Below are 22,727 nucleotides of genomic sequence, written 5' to 3'. Positions count from 1 at the left end.
TCTCTTCATGCCGTGTAATAAGCTGTGCTGCTCAGAGCAAGCAGGAGGTAGTCGTAACAGCGTGAGACCGGCAGATTGGCCCGTGCCTGCAGGACTGTGCTGGGCTTTGCTTCCCATGCTCTCTGTGCTGCAGCCTGCAGCCAGCCTCTCCTCTCCCTCTCTCCAGCCCCGCAGAGCCTGAGCAGTCACCGGACCAGTGGCCTCTTCTTCCAGAGCTCCAGCTGGACTTTCCTCATGACATGGGACGGCTTGATTAAATGCAGGTGTGAAACGAGAAATTTAGTTGTAACCACATCTTTTCCTTACACCTGGTCTCTTCTAGTGCTGGAAGAGCAAACTTTTCACACATGTAGTTTTGGTTACTTTTTTCCATCATTGGCAGAACTTTTTCACTACTTCTCAATGATTCTTTGAAGTTTTTTTTAGCTACGCATAATTCTTCAGTTTTTATATGCAAACCATGCTTCTTCACGCAAGTTTTGCAGGACCTGATGATAGGAAGAACATAAAACATGGAGTGTTTTGACTGAGGCCAATATTAAGTGGGTAAGGGAGCCATTATCACAATTTCAGTTTGTGAATCTTCCCCCAGGGTGAAAGGAGCAATGAAAAACAAAAGCTGTACAAGGGACCAGGCTGACATTTGGAGCAATGAACAGTGGGTACCAATCTGTACCTTGAGGCTCCTGATTTTGGCATTCTGAATTTCCTTCCATACCTCTTTCCAGTAACTCAAGGCAATTAGGGTCGTGGGTTGTCCTTCGGGTACCTAAAACACATGATGTGAATTCCCCAAGGCTGTCTTGTTCTGTGAGTAGGATTTGAAGGGAAGGAGAATACCTAGTCAGCATCTTGCATCATTTAACAAGTGAAGAATTGCAGCTGGTTGGACTATTAACATTTGAACGCATCTTCTTGTAGTTAGTTACAAAAAGAGAAATTTTGTCCATTCACTTGTGATAATTCTAGACTTTACTGTTCTGTGGGGGTGCGTGTATATATATGTATGCCTTGTCTTAAGAAACCAACTGGACCCTTTTCATGGTTAACTGTGTATTGTAAGCATAGGGTTAGTCACAGCAAAGTTAGAGAATGTTATTCTTAAAATTAATTAGTTCTGCTGATACATTTTAAAAATGGCATTTTTGTAGTTTGTGTTGCAGTTTTTCTAGGTAGATCAATGAAAAAACTTCTAAGTTCTGAAGACCCATTCCTGTGGGTGCAGTCCAATGTCATTTTATTCTAAACAAAACTATTTTTCATGAAGACAGAGGTCTAGTATGAAATTTGTAGCAGTTTTTTGTAACACACTTTAATAGCAGCTGGTTTTATAGCATTTTACAGCATTTTTCTACACCTTCTGGATAGTCAAGTTTTCAAGCTAGCAGGTTCAAAACATCAGTTATCTACATAGTATATGAAAAACCTGATGGAAGATTAAAAAAAAAATAGCAATGCCTTGTTGTGTTGGAAATTGCTTATTTTCACATTTCAGCTGTAGTTTGGACAGCTGTAACTATTCAAAAGTAAAATATAATGTAAACATATTGACCTGTGTTAAAAGATATAATTTTGAGAGTACTACTTATATGCAAAAACTTTAATTTTACCTACTTACGCAAGAGAGAGGATGATTAAAGTTCATACACTTCATTCTTTTACCAGTCTTTGCACTTTGATAAATAAATAGATCATCTAAGATTCAATAGGCCAATTGCAGCATATAATAGCTATTCAGAGGCAATTAAACTGCCTTTTTTCATGCCGGCATGTGAGCGTGCCCTTTCACAACCTTCAACTTGATTTGTGGTGATTCAAAATTAACTTAAAAGTCTTGTTTGCTGACAGCTTAAAGCTTAATTGACTGAAAGCCAAATAGAGTGTGTTCTGTATTCAGCACTGGAGCCCTCGATAAAGCCGTGTGTAAATCGCACGTGCTGAAAGGCAGCGCCGGGTCCCTCTCTGCCTGTACCAGGGTGGGAACTGCTTCGCAGGGTCGTGCATCGCACCAGCTCGGCCCTGGGGTTCCCCAGCCCTGGGGTTCCCCGGCCCCGGGGCTCCCTGGCCGCGGCAGAGGGTCTTCAGCTTCTGCAGGGCCGGTGCGGTTCTGGTACTGCCCCACGGCTTCCTCCCTCCCTGCTGCCACTTCTTGCTCCCACGCAAACCTGCACCTGCCTCTTGAAGAGATGCTGTTTTTCCAGTTTCTAGCTGTATCGGATGAAAGCGAATCAGAAAATGAGAATTGCCTCTTGTTGCTTTCGCTGTTTGATTAAAATGATCCCATGGAAAAGTAAAGCCTACTATAGTTCAAGTAAAACTTGTTTAAGTATTAAAGAATGTTGGTCTAAAGACTCTCTATTTTGCTAAATAAGCCACAAATAAATATTAAAATGTGTTTCACAGTATCAATGGAATTCCTTTCCATCTGTAGGCATGGGGCAGGAACTGAAATGTGTTTGTGTACCTATACTGTCATACCAGGACGTACCTGGAGTGCAAAGGCTGTATGGGAAGGCTCTGGAACAGTGCTGAAAAGTACCTCCCAACGCAGGGGTTTGGGGTTTTTTTTGTTGGGGTTGGGGGGGGGGGACGGGGACAGGGAGGGTAAGTTGGGGCAAAAAATTCCTGATGAAAGTTACCCCCATCTTAGTCTAAATTCTCTCTGTTATGCAGCTAAAAGCTTTCCTTTTGCCCCGAATATTGCCATATAGAAAAACTTGCTTTGTTGTGGGGTGCTGCTCAGCACTACCCGTTGTTCTTGCGCCATGATTTACTAAGTGCAGGTTTGGTGCCTTTGCAGCTGTAGGTTCCCCCTGCCCCTCCCAGTGATGGCTGATGCAAAGCATCATAGGAGGTGCCTGCAAATAAATATTTGACAGTGATTTTTTGTGTTACAGAATGTTCTTAAGGATGTATTAAATCATTTCAAATTAAATAATGTCTTTAAGCAGTGGGAATGTATTTTAGTCTGTCAAAATCAGAAAGGTCTTAAAAGCAAAATACCTTAAATTGTCAGACATGATATGATGGACACATCACAAAAATATAATGGCACCTCACGTGTTTTCTCCTGTAAGTTCTTAAATTTCTGTTCACATGCAAGTCAAATTTTAATATGTAAAAGTTAAAGAACGTGGGTTCTGATATTGCTCTATTTCTTATTGATTTCTTGGCAAATCATAGCTATCTAATTTCTACTGCCTTTCTATTGATTTCCAATAGGAACAACATCTTTTTCATAAAGCATCAAAAAAGTTGCCATTTGGTTTCAAAATGACTATAATTTAAAATAGCTTTACTCTTATGTTCCTTTCAATAAAATAATAATCATACTTCAGAATGTGAAGTCCAGATTTGTACTGGTTTTATTGGAGTCTTACCTGTGTCTAAAGAGATCTGGAACTCAACAATAAATTTATTTAATTGTCTCTTATTAACAGCTTATTAAGTGCTGTTGAAAAAAATAATAAAATCTTATGTTTACATTTATCTGGGTTTAGTTATGTGCAAACTAGTTACTTTTAATACAAATGTTAGTAATACAGTCTTTCACTGGTCTGTAATATTTGGTTTCTCTGATGGAATTACAAGATATGTATAATTTAATGGTAGAGTTATTTAAATGCTCAGAGTTGTCATACATTTAGAAAACTGCAAGACAGACATCACGCTGTAATTTTCATAAGGCTGCTGGGCTCATGTGGAAATGTGCTTTTTTACATAGCATAAGTACTCTTTGCAGCCACCATTCTAATCTGTGGCAGTTTACTGGAATTTTCTGCTGTGCCATTTCTTTTATGACGGAATATTTCACTGTGCTGCAGCATCTGGGAACACAAAATGGGTGAGGATGCTGCTTCCTTGCAGGGCTGAGAGCAGGGAAATAGTCAAAGACAAAATGGATTCTCTGCTGTTCAGTTGGGGAAATATCAGGCACATTTTATTCAGTGTGACTTGCTGTTTTTAAAGCACTGAGTTAATGCATCAAAACTTCCCTTGTTAGAAGTGACATTAAAGTGATTATAATCAAAATTATGAAAAGGTATGACGAACATTTAAAATGCTTTTATTTATGATTCATTTATGTAGACAGTTATGAAGAGATACAGATTTCTGGAAATTGCAGCACAAAACTACATCTAAAAATTGAAACAGCAATGTTGGGGGACAATTAGTACTTACATAGCTGACGTGTGTCTTTTGGATGTGGTATGAAACAATCAAATGTCACTGGTAAAATTTATTCTCAAGTAATTAAATACTTTGGGCTATATGGCATATAATAGAATTAAATTAGTTTATGATGATGATTGCTTAGTCAAGCTTGTTGGTGAAAATGCATACTGAAGAAAACAACTCATTTTTTTGCTCGCTTTTTGAAAGCAAACAGATGTTTTCAGCATAGAGTTCACAAAGCATTGGTGAAAAAAGGAAGGTTTATTGCTAAGAGAAAACAGGTTAACCTCTATGCCTGTATATTCCAAAGGTGAAATTTATCATTGTTTTCCTTGCTTCCGGTATTCAGTAACTATGAAATCTCTTGGGTTTTTATTAGTATGTTACAGACGGACAGTGACTGACATTAGCAACCTTAGTATTTACAGTTACATAGATGACACCAGTTTGCTGCTAGTTTCATATAGCTTCATTATAAAGTAATAATTGGCACTCAAGTCAATGTTTCCTACTGCAAAAAAAGTTGCAGCAAGGCCAGGTAAGAATCTATAACTGTATGAAAGTAATTAATACATGTCCTCTCTCACTAGCTTTAATCTGAATGCGTGAAACAGCCCGGGATTTAGGCAATGCTGTTCCGCTTTTCCAAGGTACAGAATGTTTTTGGCAAATCCTCAGTGCATGGGTAAACACAGAGAGCCGTACTACACATTTGTCTTGTTGCAAGAGAAGGCCAAGTGACTTAAACACTCATTTGTAAAATTTTTAGGGCGTGCTTGGTGGATGAAGTAGGCTTGGCAGGCTGGGAGGTACATGAGCACTGTTCGTGGAGGAGCGGTCGTTTCCAGGCGTGCTGGACCAAGGCAGCGCGTTGTTGAGGAGCGGCGCAACCATCCCGAAGCGCTAATGAGCACGGGGGGCTGCACTAATGCCTAGTGGATACCGAACAAGTTCAGGCGTTGAGCTTTTTAGGAAGAATGAATGATGGCTAATGATTATTTAATGACAGATCTCTGGGCTGAAAGGCACTTAGCACTCGGTGTGTACTGCAAAGCCTATTTCTCAGAGCTTCCGACAGGTTTATTTGGTCTCACCTTGAGTAGAGCCGTGCTGTATTGATTTCATTGGTGTGGGTTTAAACACACTATTGGCTTAAAATAGCACCACCTATGCAGAAGAAAATCAGTGTCTTAACCCTTAAGGCTGCCAGTAGCTACTATGTAATGCTTTGATGGGAGGCTAACAGATTCCTGGCAGGTTTCGTTATCCTGAAAACTACCATTTTTAATTAACAAATACATTGCCATTTTTCAGTAGCGCATGTTTCAGTGTAGCGTGTGGATAAACTATGGGGATTTACATGTGGACTCTAACCTCCCCAGGTGTCTGACCTGAGGTCGTCGGTGGGGTCAGACCCTTTGATTTGAGATCGGGTCTTAAATGAAAGATTTAAGGAAGAGGAACTTTTTTTTTCCCCAATTTTTTAAAATCTTTTGGTGGCTGCAATGGTCTTTTCTAAAAATAATATTCTATACTGACCTAATAAATGTTATTATTCACCATGAGAGGTTTTATAATTCTCCTGTCTTTTGAAGTTGCTGCAGCTGGCTACCTGCATGAAACCATATTACTGGCGTCACACAGGGAATACATTATCAAAAAGTAAACCAGAAAATGTCCTGCCTTTAATAATACAAAGCTATGTGATTTAATGATACTTAGTTATTAAACTTGGCTGTTGTAAGATGTCCTATGAAATATTAAAAAAATAAGGTTTAAATATTTCCAGTCTTTACAGTAGTAACAAAACTCCATTATTTCAAATACCTCACTGTGGACACGAGAAGAAAATAGCAAGACAGGCATTATCAAATAAATCAGCTCAGTGTGCCAACAGGGAGGAGACTTTGGGGGGGAGGAAAAACAAAACAAAACAAAGCCCCCCAAAACCAGCTCTTGTTTTTATTCCAGAGCAGTTATTTTGCTCATCCTTACCTAATTTATTTTCAAGTGGTTTTATCGAGTCCTCTTTCACTATCTAAACACATACATATCTCTTTTTAAAACATATGTACCTTATCAATGAGAATAATAGAAATGTGCAGGAAACTTTCACAAAATGTATTTGTTTTTTTTCTTATGTGGCTCCCTTCCCGTGTCTAATAGTTTTTAGCAGATACCTTTATAAAACACAGCAAGCAAATTAATTTAAAAATACTAATTGTTATAATGCTAAGATGCCTGTACTTCTTTTTTTGAGTAAATTTTAATTCAAACAGTGTGAATTTCAACTATATATGGATAATGCTACGGTGTAGTTTGGTTTTAATCTTTTATAGTGCTCATCTCAATTATAGGAATAGTAAAAAGTTTGATTACAAAATGTGTTATGTCTTAGTGAGCAAGCTACTGTTTGAAATCTGTGTTTGATTCTCCCTCTCATATGTGTTTCCTGGAACATCCCAACATGAAGTACTATGAAAACAGCAAACATGAAAATGGTAAAAAATGCTTAATAACCATAGAAGATAAATATTATGTTTCAGAGTTAGCAATCACAGATAATCTCTTTAACCACTGTATTGCCAGACTTCTGTGTTGTGCTCAACTGACATATATTGACTGTCATGGTGGCAGTCAAGTTGGAAAATATTTTTTTAATGTGGGAGGAGAAAAAAAATTAGTTTCACAAAATATGGGAGCTTTCATTCTGCACTCATGTAAATCTCATAAATATGTTGAAGACTATGGAATTGCTCTGGCTTAGAAGCGGTAAGGATCACAACTTCAGGAATGTGTCAGTTTTCCCTATTTGCAGATATTTTGTCACTATCAATGAACAAAAGACCAGAAATAGAAATAAGTTGCTCCAAAGAAAAAAGCTTTCTATACTTGCCTTTGTTGTAAGTGGTAGGAGAATGAATGTGTAAGATAAACCTTCACCAAGGTAGCTTTAACTTTGGCACACACTTGGCAGCACTCGGTGGCATATTTCACCCGGGTACGTGTCCTTTCACAATTGTTCTTTATACATTATTTTATCAGAAGAGGTCTTTCTGTGGTATTTAGCGCTATCTTTAGTACAAGCATTCTGAGTGCATGTAGTAACTGAGGAAATAAGGAAATACATTGTGAGAAGTTACTGTCTTGCGGGTGGGCTGACAGGGCTTTACTGGGAGAAGTTCCCGAGCTTCCCATTGGTGTTGGCACTTCCAGGCAGGAACTTCAGCTCCTGTGTAGAGGCTGTGCACAGCAGAAAGGAGTCAAAGAAAAGGTAGGTTTAGACACAGATTTATTTTTCCTTCTGTTGGACCAAATTTTCTCATGTGTGTTGCATTTACACTCTGATAGTAGGAACAAACAATAATTAAGCAAATGTAACTTGAACTACCAGAAGTGTATTTAGCAAAGACCACTTGTAAGCAAAAGACCCGCATCCAAAACCCACGCTGTCTTTTGGGGGTTGTGGGGTGTGGTGGTGGTTTGGTTTGGGTTTTGTTGTTGTTGCTGCTGCTGTTGTTGCTGTCATGGGAAGGTGCTTCATTTTCTTAAAAACTAAGGTGGTTATTCGAGACTAAGCCAAACTGTAGAGGTGTGAAGAGACTGTATGGAGTCACTTAATATTTTGTAGTAACACGTTGAGAGTGAGGGGTCGGGAGCTCAGTCAGGTGAGATGGGTCCGAGCCCCCGCTGCCGCCTGTCCCGGCCCAGAGCATCCCTCGCCGTTTGCCCTCCTGGGCTCACGGGGACCCTTCTCTGCTGTGCCGGTGGAGGGAGCTGTGTATATAGGAATGGCTGCACTTTCAAGCAATCAAAATACTTTTAGTAATGTAAGGTTAGTAATGAGTAACCACAGTTTTCATAACGTTAGATAAAATAGATTGTTTCCTGTCTTTCTATATTTTCCTCGTGGCCACTTTCTGTTATTGTTATTTCTTTATAATATTTTTTTCAGTTCTGATTTATTGTGAACTCTCTGGCTTTATAAGCTTTCAGGAGGTGCTGAAATTACTGTAATTATTCATCTGTGTATAATCTGAAAAACTAGAAATGTAGGCAAACCCTACATGGCTTTGACTGGTTTAAGAATCCTGAACAATTAAAGGTAAGGATAAGTAAGTATCTCTCATAGGCACATTTAGTATACAGTTTTCTTAAATTTTTTTGCTATTTCCTTTTTAGTTCACACGCAGAGCATTATGTAAATTTATTTACTGTAAGAAAATAGTGCAATTGACATGAAGAAATATTTTAAATTATTGACAGTTAAGATGAATCTAAGCAAAATTGCATTCCCCCCCGTAGCTCTTGTGCATTCTTTTATCATATCCCATCTGGTACAGAAAAATGATTACAGTTGCAGATGTGAACAGTTTCAGTGGTTGTTGCCAATACGTTCAGTCTCTACCGCGTTTTGGTGTGTGTTTGTTTCCTCCCTGGCATCTGATGGAAGGACTGTGAGGATTCTCTGAATTTAACTAACTATGTATTTTTTTCAAGCCTGAAAGAGAGAGAGGAAAAAGAAGGATGGTTGGAAATCCTTATCCCAACCTGCCCACTTACAAACCTCCCCTTCATAAATAAACAGAAAACTTGTCAGAAGAAATGTAGAGAGAGACCTGGCAGACAGGACAGAAAAATGGCGATGCTTTCCGTGGAGTTCAGTTTGCAAGCTTTCACCTACAGATAGTGAATTCTGACTTGCGTGCATTCAGTGCTGGGAAATAATGAGCTGTGACAAAAATCGAGAGGCCTTTAGTTGTCAGTTTTCTCTGTACCCTTAAAAAACCAGATTGGGATGCAAGGTTTGAGTTCTCCACCACATTTGATGCAAAGTATGTTTGTGGTCTTGAGCAAATTATTTTATTCATTTCAAATATATGTTTTCAAAATTTTATATATATTAATGGGCTTACCGCTGCCAAAAACCTGTAGACCCTCACTCTGGTGTACCTGGCACTGTATTTGAGCTCAGATGAGGATTCTTTCTTGGCTGTTGGAGCATATGGAAATGGGGCTACTGCAACATCTTTCCTGGGTTTTTTCACTTTAAAGACTTTTATGTACATTAAACGTTGCGACTAAATCTCAGTGATTACACTTTCATTTAAATCATAGGACGCAATTACAACCCTCTAATTAATTGTGTTGGGTTGTCATTCACCACGCTGTGGCTGGGTGGCTCTCCATGTCGGTGGCCGTTTGATGGAGCACGGCTGGGCATGGTTTTGGTGGACTGGGGCCGCCGGAGGCCACCCTTCTGTGCTCAGAACCACCACGGCAGCACCACGGGTTCAGACGGTATGTTTGATAGTAATAAATGGGTCTGGCACCTACTTCTGCGATGCTTTAATACCTAATACAATACGGGAGTACCATCAGTATGCGCCTAATAGCAGATATGAAGTATCTGGTAGCAGTCCATCTCTCATAAAACCACCTCAGCCTTAATTCAAATCCATTGATTCCTATTCCAGTTAAACCTGGAGAACTTAATTTGTCTTTTAATCCTTTTATTGTAAGCTAGGATAAAATTAATTTTACTCAAGAACTGTGCAAAGCCAATTAATGTGATCTTTAGAGTTATTTAGTAAAGTGGTTCAAACTGTTAAATTTATCCTGACCTCATGGCTGTACTCTCTGACTGCTTTTTAAATGAAGTAATCAATATCTCACAGCCTTTTAAATAATTTAAACTTCTGAAATATTTTACCTATATTTTAAAGACTTCATAAATATGCTTTGCGCTATCTGTAAAGCTGTCTCCTCTAAGCAGTTGTGGATGTTTAATTCCCAAAAACAGAGATATTTTGAAATATTTAATAAGGTCATTTTGTCTAAAGAAAACCCAGCTGGGTAAGCGCATGGACGCGATAGGTTTCTCTTTTGGTGTGTGGATCTGGAAGTGTGTTATTTTTACAACTAAAACGTAGAACGTTTTTGTCCTTTCACCAGTGTAGCTTCTGTTTTCCACATAGAGCTATTTGAGGTTATTAATTTTCTTACTGTGATAGGGTGATCAACCGTCCTGTCAAGAAAATGGATCTGTGTGTCACCCTTTAGCATGATTAAATGGAGGCACGTCGCTGTGAGAAAATACCAAATTTTCATGAGACAAATGAAACTGTAGAAAGCACTACTTTTATAGACATTATTTCATTTTAAAATCTCCCAAATGGCTGCCAGTTTATTTGGAGGAAATCATTACAATTAATTGTGTGTTTCTGCTAGTAATTAAAAAAAAAAAAAAAGTAAATGCAAAAATATTTAAGGGGGTTTTTTTCCCCCTCTCATCTGGAGGTTTTGGGGAAGAATGTTGCTGGGAGGAGGGTTGGGATTTTGTTGGTTTGGGGTTTTTTTGACTTGGGGACGGGGGGTGTTTATTGGGTTGTTTTCGTTTTGTTTTGTTGGTTTTTTTAGTTTCTTGGGTTTGTTGTTTTGAGGCAGAAAATCCTACGCTGCAGCAGCGAGCAGGATAAAGACCATCCCGTGCCAGATTGCTAATGAAACATTCTAAGAATATTTCCCACCCTGTTCTGGTTGGAATTCATTGTTTGGTTAACAAAGAATTATCTCCTCGACATCTGGGTGCTGGAGTCGCGGGGTCAGCGGTAGGAATTAGCTCAGCTGCAAGTCTACGCCGAGCGCACAGCACCATGCCGCTGCAGGCCCGGGAGTTTTCCCGCTGGATCCCGTATTAATTGCAGACGAAACGCATCGTCGCGTGCTGCGCGACGGCAGCGCTCCCGGCCGGCCGCGGGACAAGGGAGGCGCGGAGCTTGCGGACGCCCACCGGTTCGGTGTTGGCCGTTTAAAGTTGCCAAGCCAAAGTTCTGCTGAGCCGGGCCTCGAATTTGAAGGATGCTCTTGAAATCCGTCCTCGGGGACCTAACGAAGGGTTAACTTCATATTGCTGTAATCAAATGAAAGGCGGGCGGGGGGGAGGGCGCATCGCGCCGAGTGCCCCCGCGGTTTAATTTCCTACTGGAAGCAGCACATGTGTTCGCTCTTCCTTTCTTCCTCGCCTGGGAGCCGTGGCCGGCGCGGGCGGCGTGGCCGGGGTCAGCGCCTCGCCTATTGATCAGCATCCCGCCGTCCCCTGCTCCAGCATCTGCTCCGCTGCCTGCTCCCCGCGCCTGCTGCAGCACATTAGAATAGAAATCCATAACCAGGGCTGTGCTCATCCAAGCAGGGGAAGAAACTAAATTAAATGGTATAAAACAATCTTGGATCAGGAGTTTGTGCCAATTCATCTTGATCTAAGATGTCACGCCGGGCTCTGTCTGAGCACCTGGGCGAGGGGCGGCCGCGGGGAGCCGGGAGGGAGCCGCCATCCGTCATTCGCAGCGATGCCCTTTGGCGGGGGGCACCCCGGGAAAGGGGGTGTGCTGGGCCACGCTGCGCGCGGCCGGGCGGGAGCTGCCGCGCACCCGCCGGCGGCCCTTGGGCGCCGGGGACGGGAGGCTGCGGCAAGGTGTAACGTGCAAACGGGCTATATGCAAATGTTGATGAGAAACCGGTGTCTGCAGATGGCGCGACTGGGATAAGCCATGGCTAAGCAATTAAAACTGTTAGATTTTTTGCTTTGGCTGTTACAGCCCGTTTTCATCCTTCTTCCTCTGAAGGCAGTTACTATTGATTTTTTTCCTTTTTTTTTTTCCCCTCCCCTACTACCATTGTTAAGCTTTCTGTTGTTTTTCTCTCCCTTTTGGCTGGCACATCGCCGTCACATCCGCAGCCTGGTTGCCTGAACGAGGATGGTCTTCTAACACAGGTTCTAAAATTTGGTTAGCTTTCTCGTAGGTAATGTTTCGTTTCCTATCGAGCTGTGTGAATGCCATTAGCAGAGAGAGATGTACAGTGTGACTCGCTAATTCACCCTTCATTAATCCACAAGCCCGATAAGTCTCGTTCAGTGCCAGGTGGTGCCTTCCGACTTCTTGGCAAAGGTTTAACAGTGGATTAAGACTCCATTATTTTTGTAGAATATATGGTAGGACATTTCCTAGTATGCCGTGAATTAGTATTACAGGTAAAAGTGAACTGTACTTGTCAGAGTAAATGAATATGGTATTTTCATTCCAGTCAATTTCTTGTAAGGTTTTGTTTCTTTACTCAAAAAAAAAAAAAACCACAAAAAACAAAACCCAAAAAACTTCATCTGCTTAGTGAAATTCAAAGTCTCTGGGCTATATTAGACTAACAATGTAAATTTCAGTTTTATTTAAAGCTCATAATACAGTGAGTTTTTTTCACTGTTTTTAAGAATGTTTGTTGAAATACCATAGGTAACATTTTAGTGTACAAAATAGTAGTTTGGTTTAATGCATATACTGTTATGCTAAAATGTAGTAAGAATCTGAATGTGATGATGGATTCTAAAACAAAAAGATGCTTTTGTTTAATACAAATAAGTTATCCTAAAAATCTCTCTTCTTAAAAAAAAAATAAATTACAACTTGTTATGCAAATTTAAAATTAACAAGAAGCAAACCAAAAATCACCTTTTATAAAAACTAGACAAACAGAATTCCACAGATCTTTTAAAAGCTGTGAAACGAGACAGTTTTCTGGTGGCTCTTTTTTCCCCGTGAGATCTTGACAGTTTTTGAAGGGTGGGTTTCACTGAAGACAAACCTTGCAGTAGGTGGTATTTAGACTTTTATCGTGCATTGTATGTTTTGAAAAGTAAAATGGAATCATCTCCACCAGCCAAAAATCCTGGTAAGGGCAGTAACTGTCCTGAAGACATGATTTAAGTTAAACAGAAACCTCTTTTATTTTCTCTGGGAAACACAATGTTGTTTAGAGTATTAAAGAACAGCCCTGCTTTTGATTTTTGTCATATTTCTTACTTTTCATTTTAGGTTGTCTGTCTGGTCTCCCACAAATGAAAAAAATATCGACGTCCTATGAAGAGAGACGGAAGCAAGCCACGGCCATTGTCCTGCTGGGGGTGATTGGGGCAGAATTTGGAGCTGAAATCGAACCTCCGAAACTTCTCACTCGGCCACGTAGTTCCAGTCAAATTCCCGAGGGATTTGGTTTGACTAGCGGTGGATCAAATTATTCCTTGGCGAGGCACACATGTGAGTAACCCAGGATACTATTTTCCCTTGCTCTGGTGTTTGGGGCAGGGGGGTGAGGAGGAAGGGGAGTTATTTACATTTCAGTACAGACTGGTTCATTTAAAATGTCCTTCAGTGGAAAAGGTAAAGATTAGATATTTTGAACGTACAATAAGCAACACCACAATAAGAGGTTGCCAAGAAATCAGCGCCGAGCGAGCGGAACAGAGCGGTGGAGCTGGTGACTGGTCTTGGGGTTTGCAGTGGTGCTGCTGGGAGGGAGGCCCCAACCACGCTCGGCGCTTCCCGGCATTGGCCAGCTCTTCTGCTGAAATTCTGACATCCTTTATTCTCCTCCCAGTTAAACCAAAACACTTGCATTTAAGACTGCATTTATGTATGTAATTCTTTTTTTTTTTTTTTTTTTTAAATCCCAAAACCATTCCTTGGGCTAGTAGAGAGAGAGAGAGGAGACTGTCAGCACTACTCCTGACTCTTCCGTTGACTAATCCTCATTTTCAGCATTTGGCTAGGTATTGCTCTTGGTGGAGCAATTCCCCCTGTAACTAAGCGGTGGTGAGTTTTCTTACTTCACACACATATGTTTTGGGGATGTGGATCGGTAGGCTACAGAAAAACATACTTGGCAATAAGGAGAGATGAGGGTGGGGGAAGCATGCAAAGTGTCTGATATAAAAATCAGACACAGATGAGTTTAATAGAAAATGGTGGAATTCAAGGTGTGCTGTATAAAGTGTTACTTTCTGGTTCTATATCAAAATTAGTACTGCAGTGTTGCTGGGATTATCCTTAGTATGGAGAGTAAATGTGATCTTACCAGAGATAATTACATATCTATGCATTGACTATTCGATGTTAATAGTGCAAAATCCACTAGAAGCAAATGCAAGTACAGTGCCCTGGGTTCATGCAATTATTTTAGCCAGGTTCCTGAGCATGCTGGTATTTGTTTTATGTGGAGTTTGGCAAAAGTCCCCTTTGTCATCTCTTTAAGATCTCTGTAGCACTACAGACTCATTGCCAGTATTGCTTGAAAAAACATCCACACTCTGGTTAGCTTTAAAATTATTCCACAGCAGTGGATTTCTCCTCTTGCATTTGTTCAGTCTTCACCTGATGCCCAAGTCCCTTTGAGGAGAAGTGAAAAAAAACCAAATAATTGAAAAGCAGCGTATTGTCTCAACTCAAAGCTATTACAGGGAGAGGACTGGTAGTAATGATAAAAGAGGAGGACTGTCCTTCCGTTGGGAGCCCTGGTTACGTTAGCTGTGCACGCTTACTTCCAAAGTGCACTGTTCAGTGCATCAAACCTGAAAATGATTTGGAGGAGCTGATTGTCTCGCAGAGCAGTATTCTGTCCCTTTAGCACAAGAAGTCTTGAAGGCCTTGTCTGCCACAGCATGACTGAGCACATGCTTTGTATTGGTTTCATTACTTGTGTTTCTGCTTGCTTGTACCAGAGAGTCGTCTCACTCCCAGGGTTTGTATTAGGCAACAAAGAGTTCTGGTCAGAAAAGGTGCAAAACTCATTCTGGTTTTTTCTAAGTAATTTTTTACTCCAACTCATTTTCCTATAAAATATGCAGATAATGAGTTTCATAATGATGATAAATTTTATATTTTTGTTTTAATGAAGTGCAGGGAAAGTGCTGCCTTTTTAGTTACACAGTAATGTAATACTATAACAATAATAGATAAATACAGCTTTGTTACTGTACTAATAGATTAAACATATTGTAGACTATTCCCTTCTGCTGAGGACTGCTAGCGTGGTATGGTTTGCACCCATACTGATAAATTCACTTAGCCTCCAGAAAAGGTGGTGGTGTGCACCTCCAGAAAAGGTGGGGAATGGTCCGTTGCCCACGCAGCCCCGAGCCATGCCCAGGAGTTGCGTGGAAAGGTGTTAGCTGGCACACAACAGCACTGTGCTAGCAGGCATTTCAACTGAATTGTAGAAGAACATGTTCAGAAGCTCAGGAACATCGTGGAGCACTGCCTAAGTCACTGGTGTAGGCACAGCCTCCATCTTCCACACAGTAGATGGCTGAAATTCATCTTCCATGAAGCATGGTGCTTCTTCCACTGATTTTTTTTTTGGAAGGCAAAGCAAAGGCTAATTGAGAGAGCACACATGCAACACAGTGCTCACATCTGCAACATGTGCAGTCCTGGTTGTGACAGTGTCGAAATGTAGGGTTGGCTATGCAGCTCTTCACAAACCAAGTTGTATGTCTGAGAATCCTAGAGAAAGGTCTGTCATTTTTTTCAGCTGACATCTTCATATAACTCATTTGTAGATCCACTGCTTTAGTAAACAGGACTATTCTGTCAGCCCTTTGCAAACTGAAATAAAAAGTCTGACAGTTCTCTGCTTCCTCATCTTTTACAGTTTCTTGCACATATACGGAACTCTGCTTTAAATACTTGTATTTTTATTTTTTTTTTAAACTGGGGTTATGAGGGGGTTATTTTGTGTCTTTATTTGTTTTCTCCTGTGTTCTGCGTTGTTGCCCATTTTAAGTTTCTAAGCTATTTGTCTCTTCAAAAGGTATCAGGAAATGAAAGGATGGAGGAGACCTTCCCATGTCTCTGAATGAGCCAGCACAAGGGATTGTCTGTCCTCAGGTGGACAAAACAGGTTCTTCTCTGTTTTTCTGTTACAGTGCGAGGCTGAGTCAGGCTTCTTATCTTTCCAGACTGATACCTGGGCACAGAGTCAAAATAAGCTTTATTTGTCTTTTCGAGTTTCCTGAAATAAGAGCATGCTGACATCTTCATTAGACTCTAAGCAGTGCAGAGTGCTCTCTGCGTTGTTTGAAAGCTGTTAGCAATGCAGACATGAGCTTTGTCTTCTCCAGTCTCCCAGTGGCACATTCCACAAGTGAAGTTGGTTTCATTTATGCTATACTTCCAAAAGGCTATTGAGCCTAACGTTGCCTAATCTGCCATGGAAAAGAAGTCAGATCATTTCCATCAACAGTGCCTTGTCTTTGCTGTTCTCACAGCTGTATAGGTCTGATGTGAGCCTGTAGCTGATGGTGTTGCTTTATCAGAAGCATGGCTGAGGCACTTCTTTGATCCTCACAAGTTCTTTCCTCCAGTGTCTTTGTTTATCTATTTGCATGTTATTTTTGTTACGTTAAGCTTAGCAGAGTTATGAACTCCAGCTTTGAACGCCTATTAATCATACTCTCAGAAACACTGCACAACTGTCTGGCTGACTGATAGGTTGAAATTCAGTCTTTAATGTAGATGAAGCTTGACACGTTAAATGCTGAAAATTTAGATCAAGGCTGTAAAGTAATATCTGAAATAGGTGAAGAGCCAGAGGAGGATCAAGAATAAAGACTAGTTGGAGGGAAAAAAATACAGGAAATACTGGGTTACACTTTTGGTTGATGATGGCATTAGCAGTAAACTTGATCTTCATTTTACATACAGCCTGTACTATAAAAATTTGATCTAAGTCAGTATTGCTGTCTTGCTTGTGTGACCTGCCCTGAACCCACAGTACAATGTTGCATTTCCACACAGGTGAGAGGATGCTATTTTCTCAGATATTTTGCTCAAGTAGAGCATGATATGCCAGTACCTCCAACAGCAGGTATAGTATTCGGAACAGCTTTGTTTTGAAGCATTTCCACCATACCCATCTGGAACACGTCTCATCTAGAGCAGGTTCTTTGGATAGCCGTGAAATAGAAGGGTGTCAGCGTGAAGCCCCAGGCTGACGTTTGCTGTTGGAGGTCTGCTCTAGTCTTGTGTGAGCCTGCTCCTCAGCGCACCTGTGAGGGGATTGTACTGCAGCAAGGTGCCCCCAAAGGGGGACAGGATAGGCGAAGACTTGCTGAAAATGGAAATATTGCTTGCCAGGAAACGCTGTTATCGTGAAGGTTTTTTTCTTTATGTGATCATGCTTCTTAAAATCCTTACACCACATATGTAATACTGCAGAAGGAATTACTTTGACAACTGGACAGTTGTTCAGAAATTCAGTTCTTTGAACAAGAAAAAGCAAAATTCCTAGTACGCACTCAGACTTAAGGTTTTTCTTTTTGATATGTGTCGTACTGTGACTTTCAGACACCATACTAAAATACATACAGGTTATTTCTTTGTCTTCCAGTGGCACAGAAAATCTTTTTGGCCCTTCAGAACAGATGCAGAGTTGATAAGGTGTAGTCTGGTCTTGTGAAAGCTGGCTGTAGGACGTTAAGTGATGGTGTGAGCCAGTAACAGTTAATGAAATTACTAGTTTTCCTCCATTTCAAGTTGTATATTTGACTTGCTGGTGCTGCAGCATGCAGTTCGAGCTGACCGAAGCCTGGTGCTGGGTGGCTGCCCTGTAACCACTCCTGGAAGGAGCACAGCTTCCTTTCCCCCCACTCACTACCAGGGGATGCTAGGGTGGGGGGAGCTGGGAGGTGCTGCAGCTTTCTGCTGGCCACCTGTGTGACAGCGTTTCCAGAAACCATTCCTGATGATGCCTCTCCTCCTCTTCAGTCTAAGGTGCAATACCTCTTTAACCATCATATTTTGTTATCATATACTGAAAGTCTATGCTGTGAGTTATCCAAAGTAATGAGAAACATTGCGTGTAGCCTAAAGCCACAGTATTTTCTATTTCAAAATAAGTTATCAAAACAAATTATTTCATCATTTATACTGTTAATGCATGTGGAGTTTTTGCTGTATAAATTGTGCATGTTGTGATTTACTGTATTAAGAAAATAATTATTGTGATAACGCCTTTTTGAGAGGGTGGAATTCTCTAGAAATCCATGTGGTGACCTTGCCTGACATCCTGCATTAATCTCTGTTGACCTTACAAATAGTTCATGAGATATTTAATTATAAAATGCCACCCAAAGAACTTCTCATTACAGATGCACCGCATCACACTTAAACTGCAGCTAATACTGTGTATATAAAGTTAATGGGCTGATAAATCTGAATGACTGTTCTGTCCTGAGTATGAAAATACTTGATTCTGTTGTTAATGCATTTTTTCAAAGCATCTGCCGTCAATATAGTTTTTAATAAGCGGTTTGCCCTTTAACTCAGTCAGTGTCATATGCGACAGCGTGTTCATGGTATTGAGTTATTTATATTGTTTTAGCACGCTGCATGTACATACTTTCTTCCAAAGTGAATTTTAGGGTTTCAACATTACATAATCCATGGTAGTCACTCCAGTTTTGCTGGTTTCTGGATTGAATAAGCTAGCCAGCAGTTAGATTCCTAACACAGACTCATGATACCATTTTTCATTTTTTAATTATGATGTCCCAAATTCATGGCAGCTGACCTTCTTGCCTGTCGGGCAGGAGGGGAAGCAAGTGAAATTTCTGGGCAGAAATAGAAATACACTTGTCTGCATAGCTGCGTAGGGTTGTACTGCCTGGTGTTAAGACACTTTTTCCATTACAGAGCCATGTTTGTAAAATGTTACACCTTTGAGCAGTTACCTTTATACTGTTCAGCCATGTCTCTGGAAACCCTCAGCCAAAGCAGTTAAGTCATTAGGTTAGGATGAAGACAATACTTATTTTTCAAAGTAAATACAATTTCAAAAACGTTGGAAATTTAGTACACCTGTGTTTAAAGCTGGGATTTGCCATTAAGGAAGCAGCTTTTGCATTAGGTGTATGTCCACCTTGTCCTTTTCTGTCCTCTCCCAGGGATGTACGTCAAACCTGAGGATGAGGGCAGCACAGGCAAACCTGCTGAGGGGGAGCTGGGCAGCACTGGTACGGGGCTGGAAGTAGAGGAGGGTAGGCAAGGATAAACAGCATGTGGTGAGGATCACAGGTCAGGTCTCTAGTTCTAGTATGGGACCGTTGCCATACAAAGTGGATGAGATATCGCGCATGTTGTTGTTTTCCTCAATTTTGGATTTCTGCTCTTTTGCATTATTTACTGCCTGATATTCAGGCTTCACCACTCAGTATTATCTTCTAAAAGTCTCATCAGTACAGCCTGTGAATGCCTTTTCTAAGCCATATATTTATCTTCACAATATTTCTTTTGCTGATGGAGTTGTGTCTGCATATGTTAGAGAGAGGTTTACTTTTCAAGATGTGCTGTGGCTTTGCAATCCAGTTTTACGCTTATGTAGGCACACAAAAAGTGAGCAAGCACAAGATTACTTGGAGCGCGCAGTTGGGTATTTCACATGTTTTGTTAAATTGAGGTTTCCAGCATTACAGATTTTTCAATAGTATCCCAAATGTATTTCATCTGAAAATAGAATTTAACACAGGATAAACTTGAGATTCTTGGTGAATGTGGGATTTTTTGCTCCATCACCTAGCTAGAAACCTTTTCTAATGCCTTTTGATGCATTAGTTTTGTATTGTGAAATTATTTAAGTTGCCACTCCAGTAAGGAGGAGACAACCCCTGTGAGGAGGAGGTCACTCCCCACTAATTGTATGCACCTACTGCAGAGCTGATAGGCTGAGCTAGCAGCAGCAATTAATACAGACGAGCGAGCGCTTGGGATCATCACTTACAGAAGCAATAAATCAGTTGAGCACCTGAACCGCAGCTTTTCAGAGCAAATTAGGCAAAATGGCTCGGTAACTTAATTTAAACAAAAACAAAAACACAACAGCGTGATTAAAGCAAATAACTGATTTTATTGTTCATAATGAGCTTGCTAGCAGTGCGTGCCATTTTGTTGGCTGTATTTTTAGATCAGTTATGCAGAAAGCTACTCAGATTTGCACGGATCCTGTGGTTCTTTACATTATTCTCTGTATTTGGATCTGTACATTTCAGTCAGCATGCTGTGAAATTCAGTGTACTAGTAAGTCTAAAATGTGCTTTTTTCCTTCAGTTGGTGTGATTAGATCAGTGTCTCGAGCAGAATTTTGTCCCTGAAGGAAAAAAAAAAAAAAAAAAAAAAAAAAACAAAAAACGAAAAACGGTGGTTTATGAAAATCTATATCTTAGCCTCAGAGATAATATTTAGAAAAAATAGTCAATCTGTATAGCAGAAAACAGTCAATCTTTGTGGCAGATATTATGCCCTAATTTAAATCTGGGTTTTGGCTTTAGCAACAAAATCAAATCTTAAAAATTATATTCACCTTTTTCCCCAAATCCTGTAGGAGATGAGTGATTTGAATTATAAATTTTTGGTCAGAGATTTTTTTTGCGTATTTAGTATTCTGGCTGTTGTAATGGGTTGTATCTCAGCAAACTTAAAATCTCTCTTCTTTGTGTTTAGCCTATGGGGAAGCCTCCGCACCAAACAAGTCCCCATCAGTTGTGTTTTCTGCCTCTGTAAGTGAAGGCTTAGCTTTGAGACGGATACCCCATTTGGGGGCAATAAAAATTCAAGGTACTGTATTTTTACCTCCAACTTCAGCTTTCCAGAGTCCTGCAGGCTGCTCGGACCAGCCATGGGCCATTCCCCCGGAGGGCATCAGACCTGCCAAGAAGCGTCTCGGTGACGGACGGCCGTAACCGCATTTGTGGCCATGGACCTTGTCTCTGTCTGCTTTCCGTTTCCAAATGTTTGTGCGTGGGCCCTCATATGAAATACTGGGCAAAATGCAAACACTTCCACCAGAGAACACACACGTTTTCATCTGATGGGCAGGAAACCGAAACACCCTGTTTTTTCCAGGCTGCTCGTGGGGCAGCAGCAGCGCTGTGAGACCTGGCGTGCCGCTGCGTGCGAGCAGACAGGGCAAAGCTGCGTTCGCTGGGGCGAGGAGAGGCTAAACCCAGCGAAGGTGCCTTGGGAAGGTGCCGGAGGGAGAGCTGAGCCTGCGCGGGGCCGTGGGAGCCGCTCTGCCCACGATGACAGCACCGGTGTGCGTGCGCTGCGGGCGGGCAGAGAGGAGGCACAGACTTGTTGTCTGATGAGCACCGAGGTCGTAAATTCAAGCCGTTAAATGTCGCAGGCTGCAGTTTCATGGTAATTCCCAAGCTCACCCCATTAAGCACGTGGAAGGGGCCCGTCCCCGGGGCGAGCCGGTGCAGCAAAGCGTGCCTTGTGTGCAGGAGAGCGTGCTGGGAGGGGACGCGCTTGCGTGTCCCACGTTACCTGGAGCACAAAGTGTGGGCCCGCTCAGTGCAGAGGCTCTGGCTGCCCCATGGTTCATAATTGCAATTGCCCCAAGATGCCGAGCTCTGCAAGTTGATCCCCGGGTCCGCACTGCCAACAGCCGAGCCATTTGCAGGTGCGGCTGGTCTTGGGGAAAGCTGGTTTAGGGTAAAAGGTTTGGTATAGTACCAAATGTACTGAAAAAACTGCTCTACAAATGTGTCAGATATGAGTGGGTTTTTGCAAAACTTAAAGGGACAATATTATTCCCATTTTACAGATAAGGAACAGAAGTTTTTCTTGTAGAAGTATGCGAGGGTAACTCAGGTATCTATTTGAATGAAGAGTATCACAGGAGATAGACACGTTAGTCATTTCCTGAGAAAACAAAATGTGTATGATTTCGCTGCTGGTCTGAGCATGCCATCCCCTAGTCCCCTCTGAAAACACTGCTGATGGCACCAGAGTTGGAGACTTTAGTTTACTGTGGTTCTTCTGAAAATGGGTGGTTGGACAGGTGTAGGGATCATGTTGATGTTTGATGGAAAAGTGCGGAGAGCACAGCCCCGGTGGCTTTTGGTGATCTGGATAATATGGTGTTTTATGGTGAGAGGCAGTTCGAGTGGGATTCTGTCTTTTTGGTCCAGACACAAGAGCTCCCTTCTGACGCCCCAGAACCCCCTTCCTCGCTCTAGTCGTGTCTCATGTGAGCCCCTAATTCTCCAAAATGCGCCTTGCATGACCAAGTGCCTTGTGTTGCACGGGGGACCCGAGGAATTGGCCCTTTCGGGTTAGGTCCAGTCCCATGACAGTTCTGTTCCCACTGCTCTTCACAGCCCCTCCTCAAGCTGGGGTGAGATACGTAACATTGCTGAAAACCTCATAGCGTTTGCGAGGTGTATAATTCCTGATTTAAGCTCTTATGACTTCAGACTTACAGCTGTGTGTTTTAATGTCCTGAGGGAAATGTATGTACGGGAAGCAGCTGTAGCTTAAGAGGAGGATACCTACCCGAGTAAATGTAATATCAGGCTAGCGGGATGTACCATGATTAATTAGAGCGTTTTTTATTTCCATGTTTGTGGGTGTATATGCGTTTGCACTCCTTAGAAACAGCATTTATGTAAAGATCACAGTCCAGTGGCAAGCGTTTCTCAGCACTGAGCAGATCTGCCGGGGTTGCTCAGTGTGCCACCCCAAGGCAATAGCAGATGGTACCCACTCATCAGCTGGGCTCGCCTCTCCCTGCCGTCTCCCGAAGGAACTGTCTTTTTCAACAGTCCTTGCCTATGAGTATCTGAATATTTAAAAGCAGTTTCTGTAATATCCATTTTTGCATTTAGGTGGGAAATTCAGAAAAATATAAATTCACTTTTTTGTGTATACAGCTATTTTGCTTAT

The 22,727-nt window shown here is 41.4% G+C and overlaps 1 protein-coding gene across 7 annotated transcripts in view; it reads left to right on the top strand.

Annotated features, from left to right (window-relative positions):
* Positions 1–22,727, top strand: part of WDR7 (WD repeat domain 7) — a 145,823-nt gene that overhangs the window by 64,268 nt on the left and 58,828 nt on the right. For 6 of the 7 annotated variants that reach the window (XM_075021897.1, XM_075021898.1, XM_075021899.1 and 3 more), the window contains one exon: positions 13,044–13,265. The exons of the other annotated variant lie outside the window; for it this stretch is intronic. In XM_075021897.1, coding sequence (XP_074877998.1) covers positions 13,044–13,265 — 222 coding nt within the window. The remainder of the gene's footprint in view (positions 1–13,043; positions 13,266–22,727) is intronic. 7 annotated transcript variants of the gene reach the window in all.

Source organism: Buteo buteo, chromosome Z, assembly GCF_964188355.1.
Source record: "Buteo buteo chromosome Z, bButBut1.hap1.1, whole genome shotgun sequence".
In the NCBI taxonomy this organism is placed as follows: domain Eukaryota; kingdom Metazoa; phylum Chordata; class Aves; order Accipitriformes; family Accipitridae; genus Buteo; species Buteo buteo.
Note: the sequence above shows the minus strand (reverse complement) of the source record. Positions and strands in the feature narration are given on the sequence as shown.